The sequence below is a fragment of the Halichoeres trimaculatus genome, unplaced genomic scaffold, assembly GCF_033239565.1.
Source record: "Halichoeres trimaculatus isolate MK-OKI-2021-1 unplaced genomic scaffold, fHalTri1.1 fHalTri1_scaffold_1, whole genome shotgun sequence".
NCBI classification, from domain to species: domain Eukaryota; kingdom Metazoa; phylum Chordata; class Actinopteri; order Labriformes; family Labridae; genus Halichoeres; species Halichoeres trimaculatus.
In genome coordinates, this window is record NW_027437179.1 from 10,393,259 (window position 1) to 10,414,574 (window position 21,316).

The following is a 21,316-nucleotide window of genomic DNA, read 5'->3' on the forward strand; positions in this document are numbered from 1 at the left end:
TATTCACAGGGACGTGTCCAGATTCTGTTGTCTGGGTGCCCCACACAGCTTAGCCAGATGCAACTAATAATTTCCAGACTAGATCTTCCCAAAACCACCCAAATATGTATCAACCTTTTGTTTGGTCACCTCATTCTATTTCCTTGCAACAAAGCAAGTTGTTAGAGTGTCATTGTGATTAACAGAATATGCTGGGACGAGTTCAACCAGATGCTAGTAACCAGGTGGGTAATACTTAAGCAAGCAATATGCATCAGAAAATTACAAGTAATTCAAGGTTATTTATTTATTTATTTTATTTTTATTTATTTTTATTTTATTTTTTTACCTCACGTGGGTAACTGTTCAGTGGTTTGGTCCAACACTTGAGCAAATCAAATAAAAAATTGCAACTAGTCCAGAATAGATTTGCACATGTTGCTCTCGCTTGTGAGTTTGACATCAAATGTGAGTAAAAGGCATAATAGCCTCTTTTGGTTAAACAATGATATCATATTGTTGTATTTTTAACATCTTTCATAAGGAATATGACCCCTGAAACTCCATTTATTTATCTATTTATTTCTTCTTCTTCTTTTAACAAATAGCTATCTTCCATGTCATCTCAACGTTCTGTAACATTCAAAGTAAAGCTTGAATTGAACACACACTCAAATTATATTACACAACATAAAAATCACTTAAAGTACACTACTTGCAGACTAACTTTGGTAAATGAAAATAAATGATGGATCCAAGTCACACTATGTATCTGTTTTTACTTGTATGTTGATAAGTAGTCAGTTGTTGCCTTTATACCCCTGAGAGGGAATGTAACTGTTTATTTAGATTTTTTTGCATTAAGGACTAATGTGAATGTTGCAAATTATGTATTGTATTGTCCAGTGCAAACTACGAACCCCAGGAAGAATAGCGTCTACTATGCAGACGTTAATGGATATGAAAAAAAAAAACCCAAAACCTACCGTTTAATACTCCATAAAAACACAATGACAGCAAAAGATTACTCAGTAGCCAACACACTCATCTTCTCGACTGTAGTTTATCCAACACATTTGTTTGAATCATCAGTTTGGCTCACCACTGAAGTACAACAGACACTTTTCACATCAGTGCAGTAACAAAAAACAGTCTGACTCTGTATGAGCATGCTGCACAAAGTGGGTTCAGTTTACTCACACTAACTGTACTTTGCTGATTGCTCACAGCCTGATGTTGAGGTTGGTGCTGCAAAGAGTTTGTGTTTCTTTGCAACACCAGCATGTGTCACATGGGTTGTGTTATACTAGTAGAAACTGATGCGTCCTTTCACCAGAATATTGTACTGGGAAACCGAATGTGGCACTATTCAGGAAAATTACTTTTTCATCAACATATTTATTAGGGATGTTCGATACCACTTCTTATGCAGACCGATACCAGTACAAGTACTCCTTCTTGAGTACTCACCTGTGCCGAGTACCGATACTACTAGCACTTTTGATACATAAAATTCAAATTAACAGTGACAGATTATTTTGATCAAAGACAGCACAGTCACTCTGCCATTACATCCAAATAAAACACAAACAACTCTCTCTGGGTTTAGGATTTTTTGATCAATATTAAAAATATATATATTAAAAGTGCACAATAAAACTAACAACTGTCAGAGTTTAAATATTTTTAAAAGTAAACTAAAGTGCAAAATAAAAAAAAATAACTGTTAACTCTTCCCTCGTTCAATCATATTGTCTGAAAAGGACCTGCCGCACATTTGCAGTGGTGGTAAACCGCAGCAATTAGCAGCATCTAGTGGCTAGGAGGACTTGTTCGACATAAGATTTTATTTGCCTTGAGTATCTGCTGCTAGTATCTGCAGCCTTCACGAGTACCGATACCATGAAAAAAGGCTGGTATCAGCCTGATACCGATACCTGGTATCTGTATCTGGCCATTCCTAATATTTATAATAAACACATATAACCACGTATACTCATGGGAAACAAGCTGAAGTTAAGAGATTTATTTGAGCTGAACAAGAAAAAGCATCTTGAAGATATTGAAATCAAGAAACCACATCCAAACACTGACAGTAAAAGGTTTTGGAGATACTTCAACCTGTTTAATTCAGTAATATAATATAATATAATATAATATAATATAATATAATATAATATAATATAATATAATATAATATAATATAATATAATATAATATAATATAATATTTTTATGTATATTCAAACAGAAGTTTTGTGTTTGAAGTAGAACAAAAACACATCCCCAGATTTTGAGAATACTTTATTACATCAGCCTCTGTGAGAAGTTGCACCTTCTCTTATTAAACAGGTTAAATCACTACAGTTACATTTGAAATCAGTATGTACAATGATATTAACACACAAAATATTCTTAAAACTGCTCCTTGCAGAGCCTGCTCTACATCGCCAATTATTTTTTACAACCGTTATAGTTTTTCCTCAGAACGCTTGTCAGCACTAAGCTTTCACTCTCACTCTGTGCCGACAGTGAAAGCTGGAAAACAAAAAATCTATTCATATGAATCATTAGTTTACTGTGACAAAAAAAGATGTAGTGATGCACCTTTAGGTTACCGAGCTGGGGTCCAGTGAATGACACACTATGGGCCAAACACACATGTGAAACCAGGGCATGGGCAGAGAGGAGACTGCTTAACAAATATGAAACTTTACTCTTGTCTTATTTGGTCACTGGTCATCAGGGCTGGATTTGGATCCTGATTGATTTCTAAGCTGAGTCTTTCCTCTGATTACAGATGTTAGCGCTCAGTTTGGGTTAAGACTGGGTTACTCTAGTTTTCTTTTGTTTCTGTTGAAACCATTGGAACCAGGGCTGTGTCAAAGTCTGTTTCCAAAGTACTGTAACATAATCTCTGCATTGCCATTATCTACATCATTAGCCTAATTTAAGCCCCTAACCTCAAAACCCAAAGGGCAGAGCAGGTGGATACAGAATTTAATGCGCAGTCGGAGTTGGACAGAACATATCAACAAATGTCCATCCATACCCAGCCCCAACGTCAACCCCTCTGAAGCCAAATCAGTGTTTGTCATCCCTAAAAGAAGAATATATCAGGAAACATCCGCCCATCTTTAATAGGTCTATGTACTCCAAGTGAAAGCAGAGAAGTGTGACAAACATCAACTACTCAAACAGCAGAAACAAAATTAATGTGTAACTTGTGTCAACTTGACCAAACAATGCCATACAGATCTTCAGCAAATGAAGCAGTGCCACCTTGTGTTCAAAATAAGAACTGTATAACAACCATGATGACAACACCAAAACATTTCAGCACGTACCAATACCAGAGCTTGGAGTGGAACATGAGTTAGTAAAATGTTGGAGACCTTATAGGAATGTTAAAAATGTACAAAATAAGATTTCCACTGATTGACACAATAAAACACAGCGGTGTGCACTAATCTCCCACTTCATTTCTACGCGTTTCTTCATGGAAGGTTAATGTTTGACCTCGAACATCTTTCCAGTGACTTGTACGCTACCGACACATCCACATGAGTAAGTATAAAAGCAAGAAATAATAAAAACAGTCACTCAGTCGGGTTTGAGTACCTCAAAATGCACAAACAAGCAGATTCTGATCGCAAGTTTCACACAAACAAAAAGATAAATTAGAAGTCTGAAATGTAAATGTGAGTGTGTGTGTGTGTGTGCATGCATGCATGGGTGTGTTTAAAGAAATGTCCAGCAGAGTTATAAAGATCTTCACGTTGTTTTTTTAGGAGGCTGAAATGTACACAGCAGTAAAAGTATCAGGTCACAACATCACAGAGTAAAAGGGAGTTAGAGGTAGAGAGCACAACCGACACAATACAGTCCCAGCATTTTATCCTACAGGGTCAGAGAAACTGCTGAAATGAGTTTTAGACTTTGAAATTCAGATAGAGCTCTTGAATTTCTCAATTTTTTTTTTTTTTCCAAATTTAATCTTGAATTTTGACTTTGTCCTGGACAGTCTGACTTTAAATTTGAAATTCTCTGATTTGATGACCATTATTTTTTGACTTGACTGTCAGAAACTCACTTTAAATTCAGTTTTCTGATTTGTTTTTAAGTTTAAAGTCTTTACCGAGAAATGTCAGAACAAAATAAAATTAGGTGACAGTTTTGAGTATGAAGTAAAAAAAAAAAGAAACAAATTTGTTCAATAAAAAAAAAAAAAATCAAAACTAAAATCTCTTTTCTTTCAGTGGAAGCAGAGCTCACAGTTACTCCAAGGGATATTAGGGTGTAGGAGTCATTGAGACTAAGGTTTAATTTTTTAAATACAGGTCTATGTGAACCAAGAGGAGGAAAAAAGTGGAGGATAAAGGTGTAGAAAGTGTAAAAAAGTCAGAAATAAACAGAAAAAAATGTAAAAATTTAAATAAAAAATAAGATAAAAAAGTAAACGTAAAATTTTGACTTGACCTAAGTTAATAATAAGAATTCTGACTCAGCTCTCAGGATTCACACTTGAAATTCAGATTTCTAACTTAATTTGGATTAGAAAACAAAAAAGAATTCTCAGGAAAAAATAAAGGCATCAGAAAAACATAAATGACATTTTGAGTGTTCAGCCAGAATGAGGATTTCAATTTGAAAATAAGTGTAAAATTTTGATCTGTTATTCTGTAGAAACCATCTTCAAGCCGAGTTCACCGTTTCCTGAATACCGCTGAACTGAACATCTGAAGGAAATACCAATACTGTGCACAAGAAACAGGAAATATGAAAACATCAGATACCCAGATATTGTGTATCAGGGCTGACTGTGGACACACACATACACACAAATCACCAAACACACTGAGAAATAAGTTGGGACCGTACAGCAGTGACAAGCACAAAAGGCATAAGAGGTACCGCTTCATAAAATTCACTCCAGACTTGTGGGGAAAAAAGGGCCATAAAATCTGAGTGTTTCAGTCTTTGGATCAGCTGAATGAACCAGCTGGTTTCCGTAAGTTTGCAGTTCAAAGAAATGTTCCTCTGTGTTTCTCTTCTTTAGGTGTACAGAGGGACAGCAGGTCTGGCTTGATCAGTCACACATCCCTTCTTTGTGTGTATGTGCTGTAGTTCTTCTGTTACCACACTGAAGGTTCACATTTGTCCTTAAACACCATAAAAGTTCAGACGGTGTTGGGATGTGAGCTTCAATGCCAAGCTGCTCCTTTGTGTTAAAAAAATCCTCATCAAAAACTCCAATTTGACTCCACTGTCTCCTCTGTGTAAAGGAAGAGTGATACCATTCTCCCATGAGTCTGTGCTGCTCCCCTGCTCAGTTCAGCCTGCAGGGTGCAAGTCTCTCAGTCCTACTTCTACTCCCATCCCACTCTGTTCACGCAGCTCTGGTGGGCGTTTCCTCTGTCACAAGTCAGTGACTTTATTTTCCACTGCAGCTGCGATCTGCTGCAGTCTGTAACCGAGCTGCATTTTCTGAGCGGTGGTGTCCTCCTCCAGCGCCGTGATGATCTGAGGAGATGGAGGGAAAGATGGAGGACCAAGAAAAGAAAAGTATTAAGATCACTTGACATTAGGCCTTACATGGACAAAGAAAGTCTGTAGCATATGATTTATTAACTTTTGCCTGTAACCAGTTAGTGTTACCTATAGACGAGGGAAGCCCCTTCATCTTAATTATCAAACTTTACTGCAACAACTTTACTTCACAAGGTAGACCCCAAGTTTTGTAAATGTTTTTGTTCAATGTTTGCCACTTTGTTACATTTCAGATACTATCATCAGGACCAGAGTTGTCCAAAGTCAGGCCAGAGGTCTGACCAAAAGTCCAACAGCTTTCATACAATGTATTAGTTATGGCACTGAATTAATCAAGTTTTAAATTATGCTTCATTTACATTTCCTGTCAAGGTCCCAAACAAAACCAAAGCCAAGTAATGTCTCACTAAACTAAATTTGTACTGTGCATAGGCTACTTATGTAAAGCTTCAACACACGTCTTACAGCTGACGTCTTTAAATGAATGAATTTATCATGATGTGAAAATGTGAGAGTTATAAAAAAACACATTACAGGACACAAGACTAGATTAGAGTTATGAAATTAAGTAGAAAATACAAAAATTGGTGCATAAAGACAGTTCAAAATGCAGGACAAGACTGGGGCTAAAATGTTGTTTCCAGGTAAAGATAGTCTTGGAAATATTTTAAAAAACAATCCTGACAAGATCCTGATCCTGCCATTAAAAAAAATACTGACAAATTTTCTCCATACCGCCCCCTAGTGGAAAAAAATTTCCTTGGTCAGACACAGAGTTTTCTGACACAGCATGTAGCATGGCAGAAAACTGACCACTGATCATCCGGTATCAAGAGACACCTGAGGGACAGGTGAGGTTTTCATAAGTCTGCAATGATTGAACAAGTGTGTTTGAACACACTTAGAGACTGAGTTTTACAGAAATCACTTAAAGAAATAGTTCACAAACAGAGCATTCATAAGTTACTGTCAGTAAGAGCTGATTGTTAGAGGTTGGTCACTTTCATAAAATCAAGCAGGCATCCCTCGGGACGGGAATCACACTCACCTGGTCGTAGTATTTGTTGATGTACTTGTACAGCTCATGCAGTGCCACCAGGTAGTTCAGCTCTCCAGAGTAATTCTGAAACACAAAGCGTTCGTGTAAGAGGTCAAACTGTGTGTCTCTGCGTCTCTTTACACTGAAGGATCTGAGATGTAGCTAAACTCACCCGAGACAGTTCAGCCAGCGCTGAGTTCATCTCCTGGTCACTGGCTGAGATGGTCTGCCTGATGTCGGCGTAGTACCTGCAAATATCACACCAGAAACACACAGTTCAACATGAGTAAAAAGATTCAGATAAAACTCTTCAGCACAGAATAATGAGTCTTTTTATGATAACATGTTTGTTTCATGATGTGAATTGACTGAGAAGCTGTTTTAGATTAAATGTGTTGGATTCAATGAAACCTGAGCCCACCTTTCTACCATCTGTTTGTACCGGGGGATGTCTCTGGCATACAGCAGCTTGTTGATGGGAGAGTCCTGTGCAGAGAGAACAAAGGGAGTGAGAAGACAGACAGGACTGATTGTCTCAGTGTCATCGGCTCTATTTGGCCGTACAGCACAGCTGCTAAAACCTGAAACAACATGAGCAGGATATCCCTCCACGCCCTGACTCACCCGTCCCAGCTTGTGCTCAGCGATGGTGCAGGAGTCCATGAATGTCTGTGCAATGACAGAGAGCACTGCGTCCACGTGGTCTGAGGCCTGGACGTCAAAGATGAACTGAGGGTTCTTCACAATGTTGATCCAGAAACGCAGAGGAAGGCTGGACAAACAGAGGAGAATTTAGCATCCTGACATTCACTGAAACATTAACCATGAGTGTGTTGTTATGTGTGTGTGCTGCACCTGTTGGTCTTCCAGATGTGTATCGTCTCTGGGTCAGAGATGCCGTGTTGTCCCGCCTGGTCGTCCAGCAGGTCAAAGAAGTATTTGACAGCCAGTGGGACGGGACGGCTGGTGCTGAGGATCACTGTGAACAGATCGTCCACAAACTTCTGCAGCGTCCCCTGAAGAAAAGAAAAGGAAGAAGAAAGAGAGACGGTGGGTTTAGTCACTAAGATCAGCTTTCTTTTCTGCTGAACATCAAATGAGGAGAGTTTCAGTTTGATAAACGTGGGCGCTGTGGAGGAAAGTGCAGCAGTTTGTATACGTGTAGGCTATTTTAGTAGGGCTGTCAAAATTAACACATTCACACAGATGAATCCCATCTTTATGATTAATCTGGTAATAAATTTTAACACAATCAACTGATATCAAATACTGTCTGGATTAATAATTTTGTTAATTAAAAAAACTTCTCGTTTTAGGTCTTTTCTTACTTCATTATTTGGATTCTTTCACAGTGTGTGTTTGTTTGTGTTTTGGCTTTTTATGCGTTGCTCTGTTTAATGGCTTGTCTGTCAAATCACTTCATAAACCCTTTTATTTCAAAGGTCCTAAATATATAAAATCATTAATATTATTATTGTTCAACAAGTCTAACAAAGAGATCTCTGGTGGTATTTATCAGAGTTCCTCTTACACTCAGAATAATAACTTACCTGTTTGGAATTAGGGTTCCTTCAGCTCAAGCAAAATTAAATTCAAGATTTTGTAAGATGTTTTAATGCCATTCGAAATAAAAATTTAAGACCAACTTCACTATAGACACAAATGGAATAAACACCAAATCAGTTACTTAGGGTTAGGGACAACAGAGCCCCAGATGCAACCTCATCAATGTTTGTTGGTTCCGCTATCGTGATAGGGTGATGATATCACAAGAGTCACTCAGTAAATTACTTAAAACAGCAACAATAAATAACTTGTCATTTATTTTAAGATTTGGGACTATTTACAATCATAATAATATGTGTTAACATATTTCTAAGAGTTTTAAAGATTAATTCAAAACATTTTAAGGCCATCTAAGGCCTTGTTTTTAGATTTATGGATTCAATGCCTTTAAAGACTTTTTAAGGATCCATGGAAACCCTGGGAATAAACATTGGTCTTTACTGTATTAAGTAAAAGTTGTTCCTGTAAACTGATTCAGACATAAGCACTGATATTTCCATTAAGCTTTTAAATAGTGGTTTTTAAGGCTGCAGGGATTGAGCAATATTCGTGTGGTTTTCTTTCTTTTAAAGCTGGGTATGTGCAATATATGTATAATGTGCAATTTCTGTAATGTGCAATATGTGTCTGTGTGTGCAATACTGGTGATGTGCTATCGTATTGTATCGCATGGCATGGCATGGCATGGCATGGCATGGCATGGCATGGCATGGCATGGCATGGCATGGCATGGCATGGCATCGTATCGTATCGTATCTGAGGCCAAACCAAAAACAAATCACTGCAACAAATTTTTAAAAGAATGGAATCAAACTACATTTTGTAAAACTTTGTACGCTTTATTTAATCAAACATTACAAAATATTGCAAAACTGTTTCCATGTTTGAGGTTTTGATTGGCAAAAGTTTTGCTTCTGTTCCTGAGTTGATATTTTTCTATGGTTGGTCAGAAATAAAAAAAAGCTTAATTGGAAACATTTCCAACGTAAACAGAATTTTTTACTAGCTATCTGTGTGTTACAGACTGTGTAAGTGCTCATTATGTTTGTAGATGTCAATAAATCTACACATAAATTTCAGATCTGTAGAAACCTTTATGTGGTTAAGTTAGTGTCTGTCTGTATGATTGTGTGTGTGTGTGTGTGTGTGTGTGTGTGTGTGTGTGTGTGTGTGTACCTTCATGGAGAGCAGGCGGGTCAGGTAGATCTCTGGGATGGCCTTGGCCCGCTCCCTCTCCCTCAGGCTGCCTCGGCGGTGTTTGGGCAGCTCGGGCTCCTCACTGGCTTTCACCAGATGCCACAGCCGGACTCCGCCTTCGTCTGCATCCTCCAGCATCGGAGTCTCTGCACAGGGGAACATTGTCAGAGGTTCAGTTAGAATAATCCAATATCTAACCATCAGAAATTCAGAAAACTGTTCATGCTTTACTATTCTGATACAGTGAAGAGAATTAAAATCTGTTTTTTTATTTATTTTCTTACTTTTCAGATACATTAAATCATGGTTGGTTTCATCTTCTTTCAGTTCAACAAAGTTTATGGTTCCATGTTTATCGTCTGAGTGATTTGAGGGAGAGTCTGAACCATCATGTCCTTCTAAACTGCAGTAATGCAGCCGTCAGTAACTGGGATATTTTTCCATCCTCATTTTGTGGAGAGGGACAAAGTGACCTCATTTTCTGAGTCAGCAAAACAAAGCTGCTCAAGTACAGTCCAAGTTATGTGCTCCCTCTGAGAGACACTGTTCTACCAGATTTACTTTGGATGAAATTTAAACTTAGAGAAATGATCAAAGTAACTCACTCTCTCCTGCTACGTAGTCGTGGTTGTCATGGTGAATGTGTTTGGTGTGACGAGGGACCAGCGCCACTGTTGCACCATCTGGGACCTGAGGAACAGAAAACTCACAGTTAGCACCATCAGAACAAAGAACACGCTTCGTCATGATTGAACAGTGAAAATGAACTCAGACCTTGTAGTGCTGCAGCGTGTTCAGTCGTTTCCAGTTGCCCTGAACCACAGATGTCAAGTCCTCGTCCGACAGGATGAGATGACCGGCGACACCAGAGCGCCACTCTGAACCACAGACAGGAGGTGACAGTCAGCAAGGTGTGTGAGTGTGTGAAAGAAGCAGCAGTCTTGATTACATTTGAGCTTCATAGATATCAGTCAAGGTTACATGGTGTGTTTTTCTCCTCTATAAAAATATATTTTGTAGTTCAGTGGTTGACAAGGCAGCGCCCCAGAATACTTATTAATTCACAGTTTGACCCATGGGTCATGTATCAGGTGGTGCTTTTTTTTAAGAGTACGACACGTCATTTGGGTTAATTTTCCACACCCATAGGAAGTAAATGAAGCACTGTGAAGCTGGGTGTCGTTAAAGAAGCAGAGCATCCAAAGGCAGAGACTGAAACATATGTGCAAGGTAATATTACCTTAAATCTGATGTTTTTTTTATTGATTTTATTTAAAGGATTAAAATCAAAAACTAATTTAACAAACTTTTTCCAGCATTGAGTCACCGTGCTGTGTCATCTTTTTCTTTTCTTGCTGCAGCAAATTTATGTCAAACAAAAACAAATGTGATTGGATATAGTGGAGCTAACCCTGCCAACCCATATACCTTCAACAGAATGAAAACAGGTAGAGCTGTCCTGTCTTAAAAATGTGTGTGTGAACACACTTTGTGGCATTTTGTATCTAATCCAGCCGGCGTTTTTGATTAGTGAAGGTTCTTTAACCTGCTTTATCCCAAATACTTCCCTGCATTATAAAGTGCATGCATTTTATTCCTTAGACCTCCTTAGTACACAATATGTTTTTTTTCATATTCTTATGCTATAATTTCATTATACTGTTTATCATAATTATTATAATATTATTTTATATTTGTTGCTTTTTTATCTATTTCATTATGAAATTTAAATTAGCTACTTTAAGTCATAGGATTCCGGAAGCTAAAAAAAAGTATGGCAACTATTGTTGACAGTGTCTACAAGGGGACAAGGGCCCCTGAAAAAAAAAAAAATGGTCTAACATTTTTTAAAAATTGTTAAAAAAAAGAGTCAGAATAACCTTTATCTAATATTAATCTAAACTCAGAATTCTGACTTTGATTTAATAATAATGATAAAAATAATAATAATAACAACGATAACAATAGTTATAATAATTTAATAATGACTGATATTATCATTATTATTATTATTATTATCATTACAATAAGAATAATCATAATAATAATAATAATAATAATAATAATAATAATAATTTTAGTGACTGTGCCTTTCTTGTGATGACACTGGTCTGACTGTAGGGGGCATCCCTGGACCACAAACAGATTTAAGTCTCCTCATTCACAGTTTTATCCCTTGCCTGCTGAAGATGTGTCTCTAAAAAACTAAGAGCATCACGTGTAGGACGTGGCGTTTTAAGATTCTCACCCAGGTCCAGTGAGTCTGCGTGGGGTCTGTGGGAGAAGGAGGTGCTCTTGTACACCTGATCCAGCAGCTTCTCTTTCACCTGAGTGATGGTGTCAATGTCCAGGACTTTAGAGGGCAGTGGCTGGCTCTCATTGACTCCTCCACCCTGAACCAGAACGTTCAGAGTCTGCAGAAAAGGAAACACGCGTTGATTAAAAAGCAGCAGCTTTCTAAAGGCGAGTGTATGAGAGTCCATCAGTTGATGCACATGATGAGTTTATTAAAAGTCTCCTCACCAGGGTCTTGTACTCCACGTCCTCTCGCAGCAGGCGGTTGTCATTAAGTGTGTACTTGGCCTTCCCTGTCACAGCGTCCACTGGGCCTTTATCTACCTGGTGCTTTATGGCCCTGAACAGCATGTAGAGAGACTCTCCTGCAGAGTCCTGCAGAAATATTAAATCACACACAGACGTGGAAAAGTTAATTAGGAAAAGGCTCACGTGCTCTGGAGGAGAGATGTAACATGGATGCAAAAACATTCCTCAACCATCAGCGTTTATTAGACCTGTTTTTTGCTTTTCACTTTAGTTTGGTTGACAGATATTTGTTTTTCCTCAGCATGAGAACAGATGTGATGGAAGTTATCTTTTCACTCTACAAACATCAACACATCTCTGCTCCTCTGCTTGAAAAGTTACACAGATGCATGATTTTTTTTTTTAATAAGCTGTAATTCAACTGGACATGTTAAAATTTATCCAAACACGTTCTTGTTATTTTCTTCCTTTGTGACGGTTTTAAAGAACATGGTCAGGGTGTAAAAACAAACATCACTCTTAATTCATCAGACCCTGTTACAGTCATCAACTTATGATTGTACAAAGGTCAGGTCAGTCTGTTCTTTCAGATAAAAGCAGTACTAAAGTTCCTCAGAGGAGTTTTCAGCTGCCTATTATAAAAACTGGAATTAACAGTGATGTCTGTAGAAGAAAAGCAGACTCGATAAAGATTTTATTGAGCATAAGACTCATTACATCTACATGTTTATTTCATTATGTCTGAAACATCTGCTTCAGGGAAGGTGTCACATGAGTTATTTTCATATTTCATAATATAAGTAAAGGCTTTAGCCTACAACCTGGTTTTGTTGATTGTTTGTTGTTAATGCAGACATAGCACTTACTCAATATTTGTTCATTTGTAAATCTTTCGCTTCAATGTGTCAAAATGAGTCTTATTTTCTATTTTTTTTTCTTTTTTTTTCTTTATTTTTTACAAAAACACAAGAAGCAACAATACAGTAAAACAAATATATATCGGGGGGGGGTCAAAATGAGTCTTAATGCTTAAAGTGACTGAAATAAACTAAAAAAAAACTAAACCTTTATTTCCCAAAGGGGATATTTTGAGTTTTATTATCAAAAAAAAAAAACAACAAAAAAAAAAAAACAGAAAAAACCTGGGACAAGTTCATTTAAATATGTACCCTTTAAATCTTCAAAATCAGACATTTAACTCAAGTTTCCAGACTTTCTGTTCAGATATCATCATGGCGGTAAGAGACTTTCTTGTAGGTATTGGCATGATAGTTAAAAAGGTCCGGGTGTGTAGCTTAAAATAGTCAGAGGAGCTGTTTTTTTCTCACCTAGGGGGCGCTGTGAGGCATGTATAGGAACAAGTGTGTTTATGTTTATTTCAAGTGGAAAACACATAGTTTGGGGTAAAAAGGGCAGCAGAAAAAATGATACCACTAATGTTGTAAGAGGGCCTTCATCCTGCCCAAGATTAGACTCAGCCCTAATGAAGTGTTTTTTTTCACCATAAGTGACAGGAGGAGAAAGTTCCTCAGAGGAGTTTTAAGGATTTAAGGAAATAAATATTTAAAATTTTGTGAATTAGACCCACTTTCAAACCCATAAAATCTAAACAAGACACCAGTTATCAAGCGTTTTCTTCTTAGTGTCAAATAAAATGATGGGGCACTGAATCTGGGCTTTTCTGTGTGAATAACAAAACTTCAGATCAAATTTGAAACCTTGCATCAATCCAAAAAAAAAAAAAAACAGTTATCAAAAACTATAAAACCAGCCCATATTGATTTCTCCATTTATATATGTGATTATCAAGCTGCTGCATCTTTAATAAAACCATGAGCTGACTGACCCTGAGGAAGGCATACAGGCAGATGGACATCCAGTTGGTCAGCAGTTTCTCCACCACCGTCTCCGTCCTGTAGGGACACACACACACACACACACACGCACAGATACATCAGCTCTTAAGCCCAACAGGAATCTGTAACCCCTCAAAACACCAGTGTGTTTTGTCTTCTTACCGTCGCAGCATCAGTTTAGGATTCTTGGCCACGTACTGCTCCACCAGGTCGTTGAGGAGGGTTTTGAGGATGTCGGTGAAGTACTCCAGTTTGCCGTGCAGCGACACGGTCAGCAGAGACGCCACGTACGCCCGGTCTCTGGGAGAGAAGGTCCGCTGGCTCTCCAGAGTGTGGATGAACTGAGACAAGAAGGAAACAGCAGATTATTCCCCTGCTGGTGTCCTCTTTAGTGGGTGGTATCAGTATTTATATTTGATTTTATTTGTCAGTGTTCTTTAAGAAAATTACACACAACTTTAAAACTCAGGCAGTTTGAAAAAGTTGTTCAGGCAGCAACATAACCTCTGCCGGCTAATGGGCTGGGTCAAAGTGCGTCCACTAAATGTGTTTGTTTTTGCCACTGACGGGATGAGATTGTTGGTTTAAGTGTCTGAGAGCATTACATAAGGATCCCTACAGATACAGAGCCCTGTGTTTGTGTAAGATCCCTTTACTTTAAGCAGAAACAGCTGTTTCACAGCTCTGTACAGAGGCACCAGACCCCACTGACAGAGACAGGAAACATTACTGAACTACAGTTACTGAACTACAGTTACTGAACAGTTACTGAACTACAGTTACTGAACTACAGTTACTGAACAACAGTTACTGAACTACAGTTACTGAACAACAGTTACTGAACAACAGTTTCTGAACTACAGTTACTGAACAGTTACTGAACTACAGTTACTGAACTACAGTTACTGAACTACAGTTACTGAACAGTTACTGAACAGTTACTGAACTACAGTTACTGAACTACAGTTACTGAACAGTTACTGAACTACAGTTACTGAACTACAGTTACTGAACAACAGCTGCTCTAATATGTTTTTTATCAGTGAGTCTGATTTTAGGGTTGTCAAGCTCAGATCCAATAAAAACAGTACATAAAAATTTAATTATCCATTTAGAAGATGTTAAAGAACCAAAAGAAGACAAACTACTCTGTTACTCTAGGCAAAGTGGCTCTAGAAGAGGGGCTGCAAAAGTTATTTCAGATGTAAGAAACAAAAAACACACCATCTCTGGTTCCCTGCCTAAGATGTTATCATAAAACACCAGAAAAAAAACTCAATTAGAATAAAAATGAAGCTTATTTTCAAAAATCTTCTGATCCACTATCATTAGATCTTACACTTTGAAATCATGAGACCTCATATCTTTGACTTTAGAAATGTAGTCATCCTGTTTGTCTCAAATGTTTGTTAAATTATAAAAAGGCCATTACCATGGGCATTATAATTTAAGAAAAGTGTGTGTGTTGAGCATAGAAAGCTACAATTCAAATATAAAACAGCTTCAGTGAAGAGTGGAAGTTGTGTCATTCTTCTTTAAGAGTTGGCTGTAAAATGTAAAAAGAATCGATAAATACACAAAGAAAATGCTCACAAGTTAGAGATTGTAATGGAAAGAAAAGCTCTTTAAAACAAACAAAAAAACCCTCTTTTTTATGTCCTGCAAAAAAATCTGGTTGATAGAATAATAAGGGTTGTACAAGAAAGGCAGATACAAGTTCCTGTTCCTTTTTTGGTCATTTTGTTTTTGTGTTGAAATGAGCTGGTATGTATTTCCATTATTCACACAACCTGTAGACTTTTAGTTTTTGGAAATTAGAGAATAAATTAAAAAACACATTTGTTAAGTTAATTATTAATGTATGGTGGTGTGTTGCATTCACTTGAAAAAAAAATCCCTGTTTTTATTGGAAAAATGTTTCATAAAAGCAGGAATTTAACCTTTTTTTGATTTTCCTGATTAGATACCATGTCATAGATGGTGCCCAGTTATTCTGTGTTCAATTTCCAGAAATTATTCTGCACCATGGAGTCAGCTCCTATCAAGTTCTGATCGTTAGAGAGCAATTGGTGTTTTGGAGTCAAGAGTGACTATACTTACTGCTAACAGCTAAGCCGAACATGTCAGTGGTTGTTGTTGCCTGAGGGTCACCAGTTAACATGGTCACATTATACACTGAAACACAAGTGACTGCCGATATTTGAAATCCAGTTTGTGTATTTAGTGTAGAAGTTTGTTTCGGGCTGAGTTTAATATCCTTCAAATTGTTGTTATTTAAGTAATAAGTGCGTTTTTGGTGGTTACACCCTCACATCGCTTCAACAACCATTATTTTAGAGATTCCTTTTTTGTGAGATAGTATCTTGTAAAAACAGGATTTTTTTTAAGTGAATGCAATACCCCACCATATTCATTCATCCAGAATTGTTTGACCCTTAAATAAAATTGAAGCCTGCGCTCTGATCTGACACTTCTGCTCTGTGCAGCCTTTAAAGCTCTGTCACAGCTGCTAAAGGTCTAAAACAGCTTGAAATCGCCAAACATTTACAAAAGTAAACATGTGCCATGGTTCAACAACACCAGAGCTCTCTCTGCTTGTGGCAGCAGTGAGGAAGACGTCTACCTTGGTGAGGAAGAGTTTACTGTTGAGCAGGTTGGACAGCTGCACCAGACCCTGCTCCACTGTCTGACGCCGACACTCCTGAACATCCAGGTCCCGCCTCAGCGGAGACTCTCTGTGGCCCGGGAAGAAAATACGCTCTGCATACATGCGGTAGTCCAAGAAGGGAATGCCGGTGCCCACCAGGTCGCTGGACATGTCCATCATCTCTGTCATCAGGTCTGAGGAAGGAGGGAGAGGAGAGGAGAGGAGAGGCGGAAAGGAGAGGAGAGGTCATCAGGCGGTGTTCTTCAGTTTCCACCATGTAACATCCCGAGTGTGTGCTGGTGGTGACCGTGTTGGGAGGTAGGAGCTGCTAAATATTGACACTAGACAGTGTTAACAGACTAAAATTAAACTCCTCTGTGGCAGACGTGGGATGAGGGGAACATTTCATCCAGGACGGCTGATGTAATGGGATGATTCCATGAGGCCGGTGTTAAAACAGAGTGGATCTGTCGGCCTCCTCAAACTAAAATAAACTCTCCTCTCCCAGCATCCTTCCTCCCTTTCCTGCTCTCTCTTTTGTAGTCAGACCCTCTTACCTGTGAACTCCTTCTTGCAGCGGTCCCTCACGCTGGTTTCCAGGTTCTCCAGCTGGATCTGGACCTTCTTGTAGTCTCTCAGAGCCTGTTTACTCTTCCTCCTGACAGAGGATGACAGAGCAAGAGGGGATCAAGTGAAACCAGTTTCACACTGGATTAGTGGGAATCCACTAAACATGAGAAAAGGTTGACTCAAGTTACTTGACCCAACAACCCCCCTGATCAGTGAGGGTCAGAGCTAATCACTAAGTCAAGCTCGGCTCAGAGAATGAAAACACTACCTGATCTGGTAACACCCAGAGGTGACTTACACTGATCCCCCTGATAGTGTGACACCTGAAAAACTTCACCATGTTTGGGCCCATTTTCAAAAGAACAATAAACTTTCAGGGTTTCGTATAAACGATGGGGTGTTTGAGAAAACATGACGAATCACACGTCGATGGCTGAAACGCAAAACCTCCTATCTGCAAAATTCACTTATTTGAGAAAGAATAAAAAAAAAACAGACAGGATACAGACTCACAGATAGACCAGGGAAATTCTTGCAGAATGCTAATTGTTAAGGATACTCAATGCATAACACACTGGTTTTAGACTCTGGTCCTATATTAATTGCAGCATGTAAGCAGCATTCCTTCTTCTCATCATCCAGAGTGAAATCAGGAATTTAGATAGATGGTTTTGCGTTTCAGCCAACCATGTGAACTTTTAACATCACCAAAAATGATAAAACCTTTGGTGTGACATGCCTTTTCTAGGGCTAGGCAACGATTAAAACTTTTAATTGTAATTAATTGCATGATTTCCCTGATTAATTATAATTAATCGCATTGTGAAAGTGCCATAACATCTGTCACGCAAACACTAAATCAGTACTTGTTATACAGTTATAGTTAAATCACATATTTAGTGCAAATCAAATTTACAAAATGTAAATACAAAATTGGAGCTTATTGCCACTGTCAGGCCATTAAAGTGATACTCCGGGATGGAACAAGTTGGGTCCTATCACAAGGTTTAGGGCAGAAATTACCCCTACAGCAGTGTTTTTGTGCAGCAGAAGCCCAGGGCACACACACCAAACACCCCCTCCCTGCTCCTCTGCTGGTTTCCTCTACACTCAGACAGGGCCATTTTTTACTTGACCAAAAACACAAATAAACGGACTCCCACCGAAAAACTCTGATATCGATCTGCATTCACGCTTTATTTAGAGAATTTTCAGCGTGTTACTTTCACACAAAAACATCGCTAAATAAGGCTCTAGTTCTCATCGTGTCTCTTCGTCCTGGCAGACTACCTGCGTTTGTTTATATCTGGCACGCCGTGCGCGCAGACTGATACACTAAGCGGCGAGCGCCTTTAAGTTCCGTGGCGTTGCCCCTCTTCTCCATGCTTGTTTTGGTTACTCATCGTGTTTTTCCGCCAACTTCACTTCCGGTTCCACTGCGGTCAGCAACAGACATTTACAAAATAAAAGCATGTGAGCAACATGCACTAATGTGCGATAAAATATTCAACGGCGTTAATAGATTGACGGGTTAACGCGAAAATAACGCGTTGACTTACCCAGCACTAGTCTTTACACATTTGCTTTGACATAAAACACTGTTTTTTATTTTCCTTAGCAGTCTGTAAGAACCGCAAATTTCATAAACCAAGCTTTGTAAACCAGCACACAGTCAAACTTCATCCACCGACCTGTAAATGAGCACGATGATGAGGACAATGAGGGCGACAATCGACGCTCCAACTCCAACTCCAATCTGAGCCTCCACAGGGAAGGTGGCCAGGCCCAGGTTGTCGTACTGGACCTTTCCCAGGGAGAAGTTCAGGTTGCCCATTTGGACCTGAAACACACACATGCACACAGTCTTTCAGAGTCAGACGCTTCTCCCTGACGTGACTCTTTGTTTTTGATAAAACTGTCAGCACCGAGGACTCACGGTGAACTCCGGCAGGTTGTCGGAGCCTTCGCGTTTCTTGCCATTGAGAACAGGAGCAGGTTGCTGAGGTGGAGGCTCACAGTAGAGATGGTTTCTGGTGAGTGTCTTCACGGCACACACGCCCTCTCCAACCATCACAACTACCTCCTCCTTTGAGATGGCAAGGTCCAGATTTTCCCCCTGATAACACAAAGAGATAAAAAGTACATCTTTACATCTGAATCAACTTCTACTCATAAATAACACAATCACTGAAACTGTTAATTCTCTATGCATGGTGATAAAATGATGTGTGACAAGGAGGTCCAGGTTTTCAAAACAAGACCATTTTTGTCCATCTTTCTTAGTAACAACTGTTTTAGCAGCAGTTTAAGACGGGTAACCGCCTCCTCATGCCCCATGATGATGAAAAACGAAGCTAAAAGACACAATAAACCATCGCTCAGTTTCACTGAAACATGGTCACCTGAGAGTTAATCACTTTATCTAGCTGAAACGCGGTGAAACATAAAAGTAGAATTCTCATCATTACTTCATTCATGGGCTTCTGCATTAAAATAATAAGATACAGTGATAACCTTAGAATGTTTAAATGCTGAGGTTACACAGAACAAACAGAAAACACAGATGTTGGTGATGCTGGAAACTGTTTGAGTTCACTTCAGAGAAAGAGATGAGATTCAGAGGGTTCATGTCCTCCTGATATGTTGAGCCAGCTGATGTTATTTCTGCATCAGATTGTTTCAAATGAGGGTTCCCAAACTTTTCAGCTTGTATCTGACAAGACAACGGTGCTGGAGACCTGCGACCCCTGCTGTGGGAATTATCTAATTGGTCAATCCAAAAACAGACAAGAACAAACAAAAAGAGATCCTAAGATACTGAATTTAGCTGACGTGTAGAAAATTAGTGCACCTTTGTGCACATAGTGCTGTTTCCCACAGTGTTGGGCAAATTACTGGTTATTCCCCCCAAAAAATAATTGAATTAGTAACAGAGCGATTCCTTCATAAATATAATTAGTTAGCCGGGAAAGTAATTATTATGTTACTTTTTTGAAAAAACCTTCAAATTTGTGAAAAATTTGGATTTTTGAGCAGGTTTTACACCTGGACATAATTTTCACTTCATGTGTGTGCTCTTGCCTTACATTAGACATTAAACATCTGTGATGTTGAAATAGTGCCACTCCTTCCATCCTGAAAACGCCAGTTTTAACTTGATGGACTCAACAGACTTCCGACCAAACATTATTGCATCTGTTTTTTTTTGTGTGTGGCTGTTTGCAGCACCATGAGGTTTGTAACAACACCCACTTAAAGGGCAACTCCAGTTTTTTGACACCTGGACCTTATTTATAGGTGTGTGCATGCTCATATACTCACTAAGACAAACATTGTGCAGCTCAGAGTCCTTCAGAAGTTATTTAGATCCAACCGATTTTAGCCGCACTTAGCGGGGGCCACGGCAAGGGAGCTTCAGCGCAGGACATAATCTCTGCAAAATCGCTCATTTCTGCTATATTTTTTCATCCTTCGCTATCCATCGTTATCACAAACACACTCCTCATCTGTTGCCATAGGCGAACACTGTCCACAAGCGCACCACCAGTTCGCATTGAGTCGTGGACGTGCTCCTGTTTGTTGTTCTCGAGCCAGCTCTTCGTCTCTCTCCCTCTGCATCCTTCTTTCATGGAGCTCCTCGTCCGTGTACTCAGGCTCAAACCAATCAGGACAACCGTCAAACATTTGTTTACCAGGTCAGCTCTGGGTCAGCTGACCCACCTGAAGACGGTAGACAAGCTGACTTTATGATAACACTGGCGATGGATGAAAAAATATAGCTGAAATGAGCGATTTTGCAGAGATCATGTCCCGTGCTGAAGCTCCCTTGCCGTGGCCCCCGCTAAGTGCGGCTAAAATCAGCTGGATCAAAATAACTTCTGAAGGACTCCGAGCTGCAGGATGTGTGTCTGAGTGAGTATATGAGCATGCATACACCTATAAATAAGGTCCAGGTGGCAAAAAACCAGAGTTGCCCTTTAACTGAACTCTAGCTTTGATTGCCCTGCCGTGAAAATGTCCTTTACTTTTAGCCAATCATCGTTACTATTTGACTCACCAAAGAAGAACAATCAGAAAAAACAAAACAAAACAAAACAAAACAAAACAAAACAAAACAAAACAAAACAAAACAAAACAAAACAAAACAAAACAAAACAACCCCACTAAACATTTAATTTGCAGCTCTTGTCCTGTGCCTCGCTGAGTGAGTCAGTTCAGATAACAGCTGATAAGTATCAGTGCATAGTAACGCTCCGCATTTCACTATGGGTAACAGCATTGTAACATTTGAAACAGTAATTAATTTGATGACCTGTTACTGGCAAAATGATAATAGTGTGGGTAAGACCATTATTTTTCATTCCCAACC

General features: G+C 38.9%; 1 protein-coding gene across 2 annotated transcripts in view; it reads right to left on the bottom strand.

The window, feature by feature from the left end:
- Nucleotides 1-3,967: 3,967 nt before the first annotated feature.
- Nucleotides 3,968-21,316, bottom strand: part of plxnb1b (plexin b1b) — a 176,524-nt gene continuing 159,175 nt past the window's right edge. For both annotated transcript variants that reach the window (XM_074683466.1, XM_074683378.1), the window contains 17 exons: nt 18,884-19,063; nt 18,639-18,787; nt 16,935-17,035; nt 16,354-16,571; nt 13,893-14,071; nt 13,721-13,787; nt 11,854-12,000; nt 11,579-11,744; nt 10,105-10,208; nt 9,936-10,020; nt 9,310-9,476; nt 7,423-7,583; nt 7,192-7,339; nt 6,989-7,053; nt 6,740-6,815; nt 6,577-6,651; nt 3,968-5,501 (listed from right to left, as the gene is read on the bottom strand). In XM_074683466.1, coding sequence (XP_074539567.1) covers nt 5,397-5,501; nt 6,577-6,651; nt 6,740-6,815; nt 6,989-7,053; nt 7,192-7,339; nt 7,423-7,583; nt 9,310-9,476; nt 9,936-10,020; nt 10,105-10,208; nt 11,579-11,744; nt 11,854-12,000; nt 13,721-13,787; nt 13,893-14,071; nt 16,354-16,571; nt 16,935-17,035; nt 18,639-18,787; nt 18,884-19,063 — 2,193 coding nt within the window. In that variant the 3' untranslated portion in view covers nt 3,968-5,396. The remainder of the gene's footprint in view (nt 5,502-6,576; nt 6,652-6,739; nt 6,816-6,988; nt 7,054-7,191; nt 7,340-7,422; nt 7,584-9,309; nt 9,477-9,935; nt 10,021-10,104; nt 10,209-11,578; nt 11,745-11,853; nt 12,001-13,720; nt 13,788-13,892; nt 14,072-16,353; nt 16,572-16,934; nt 17,036-18,638; nt 18,788-18,883; nt 19,064-21,316) is intronic.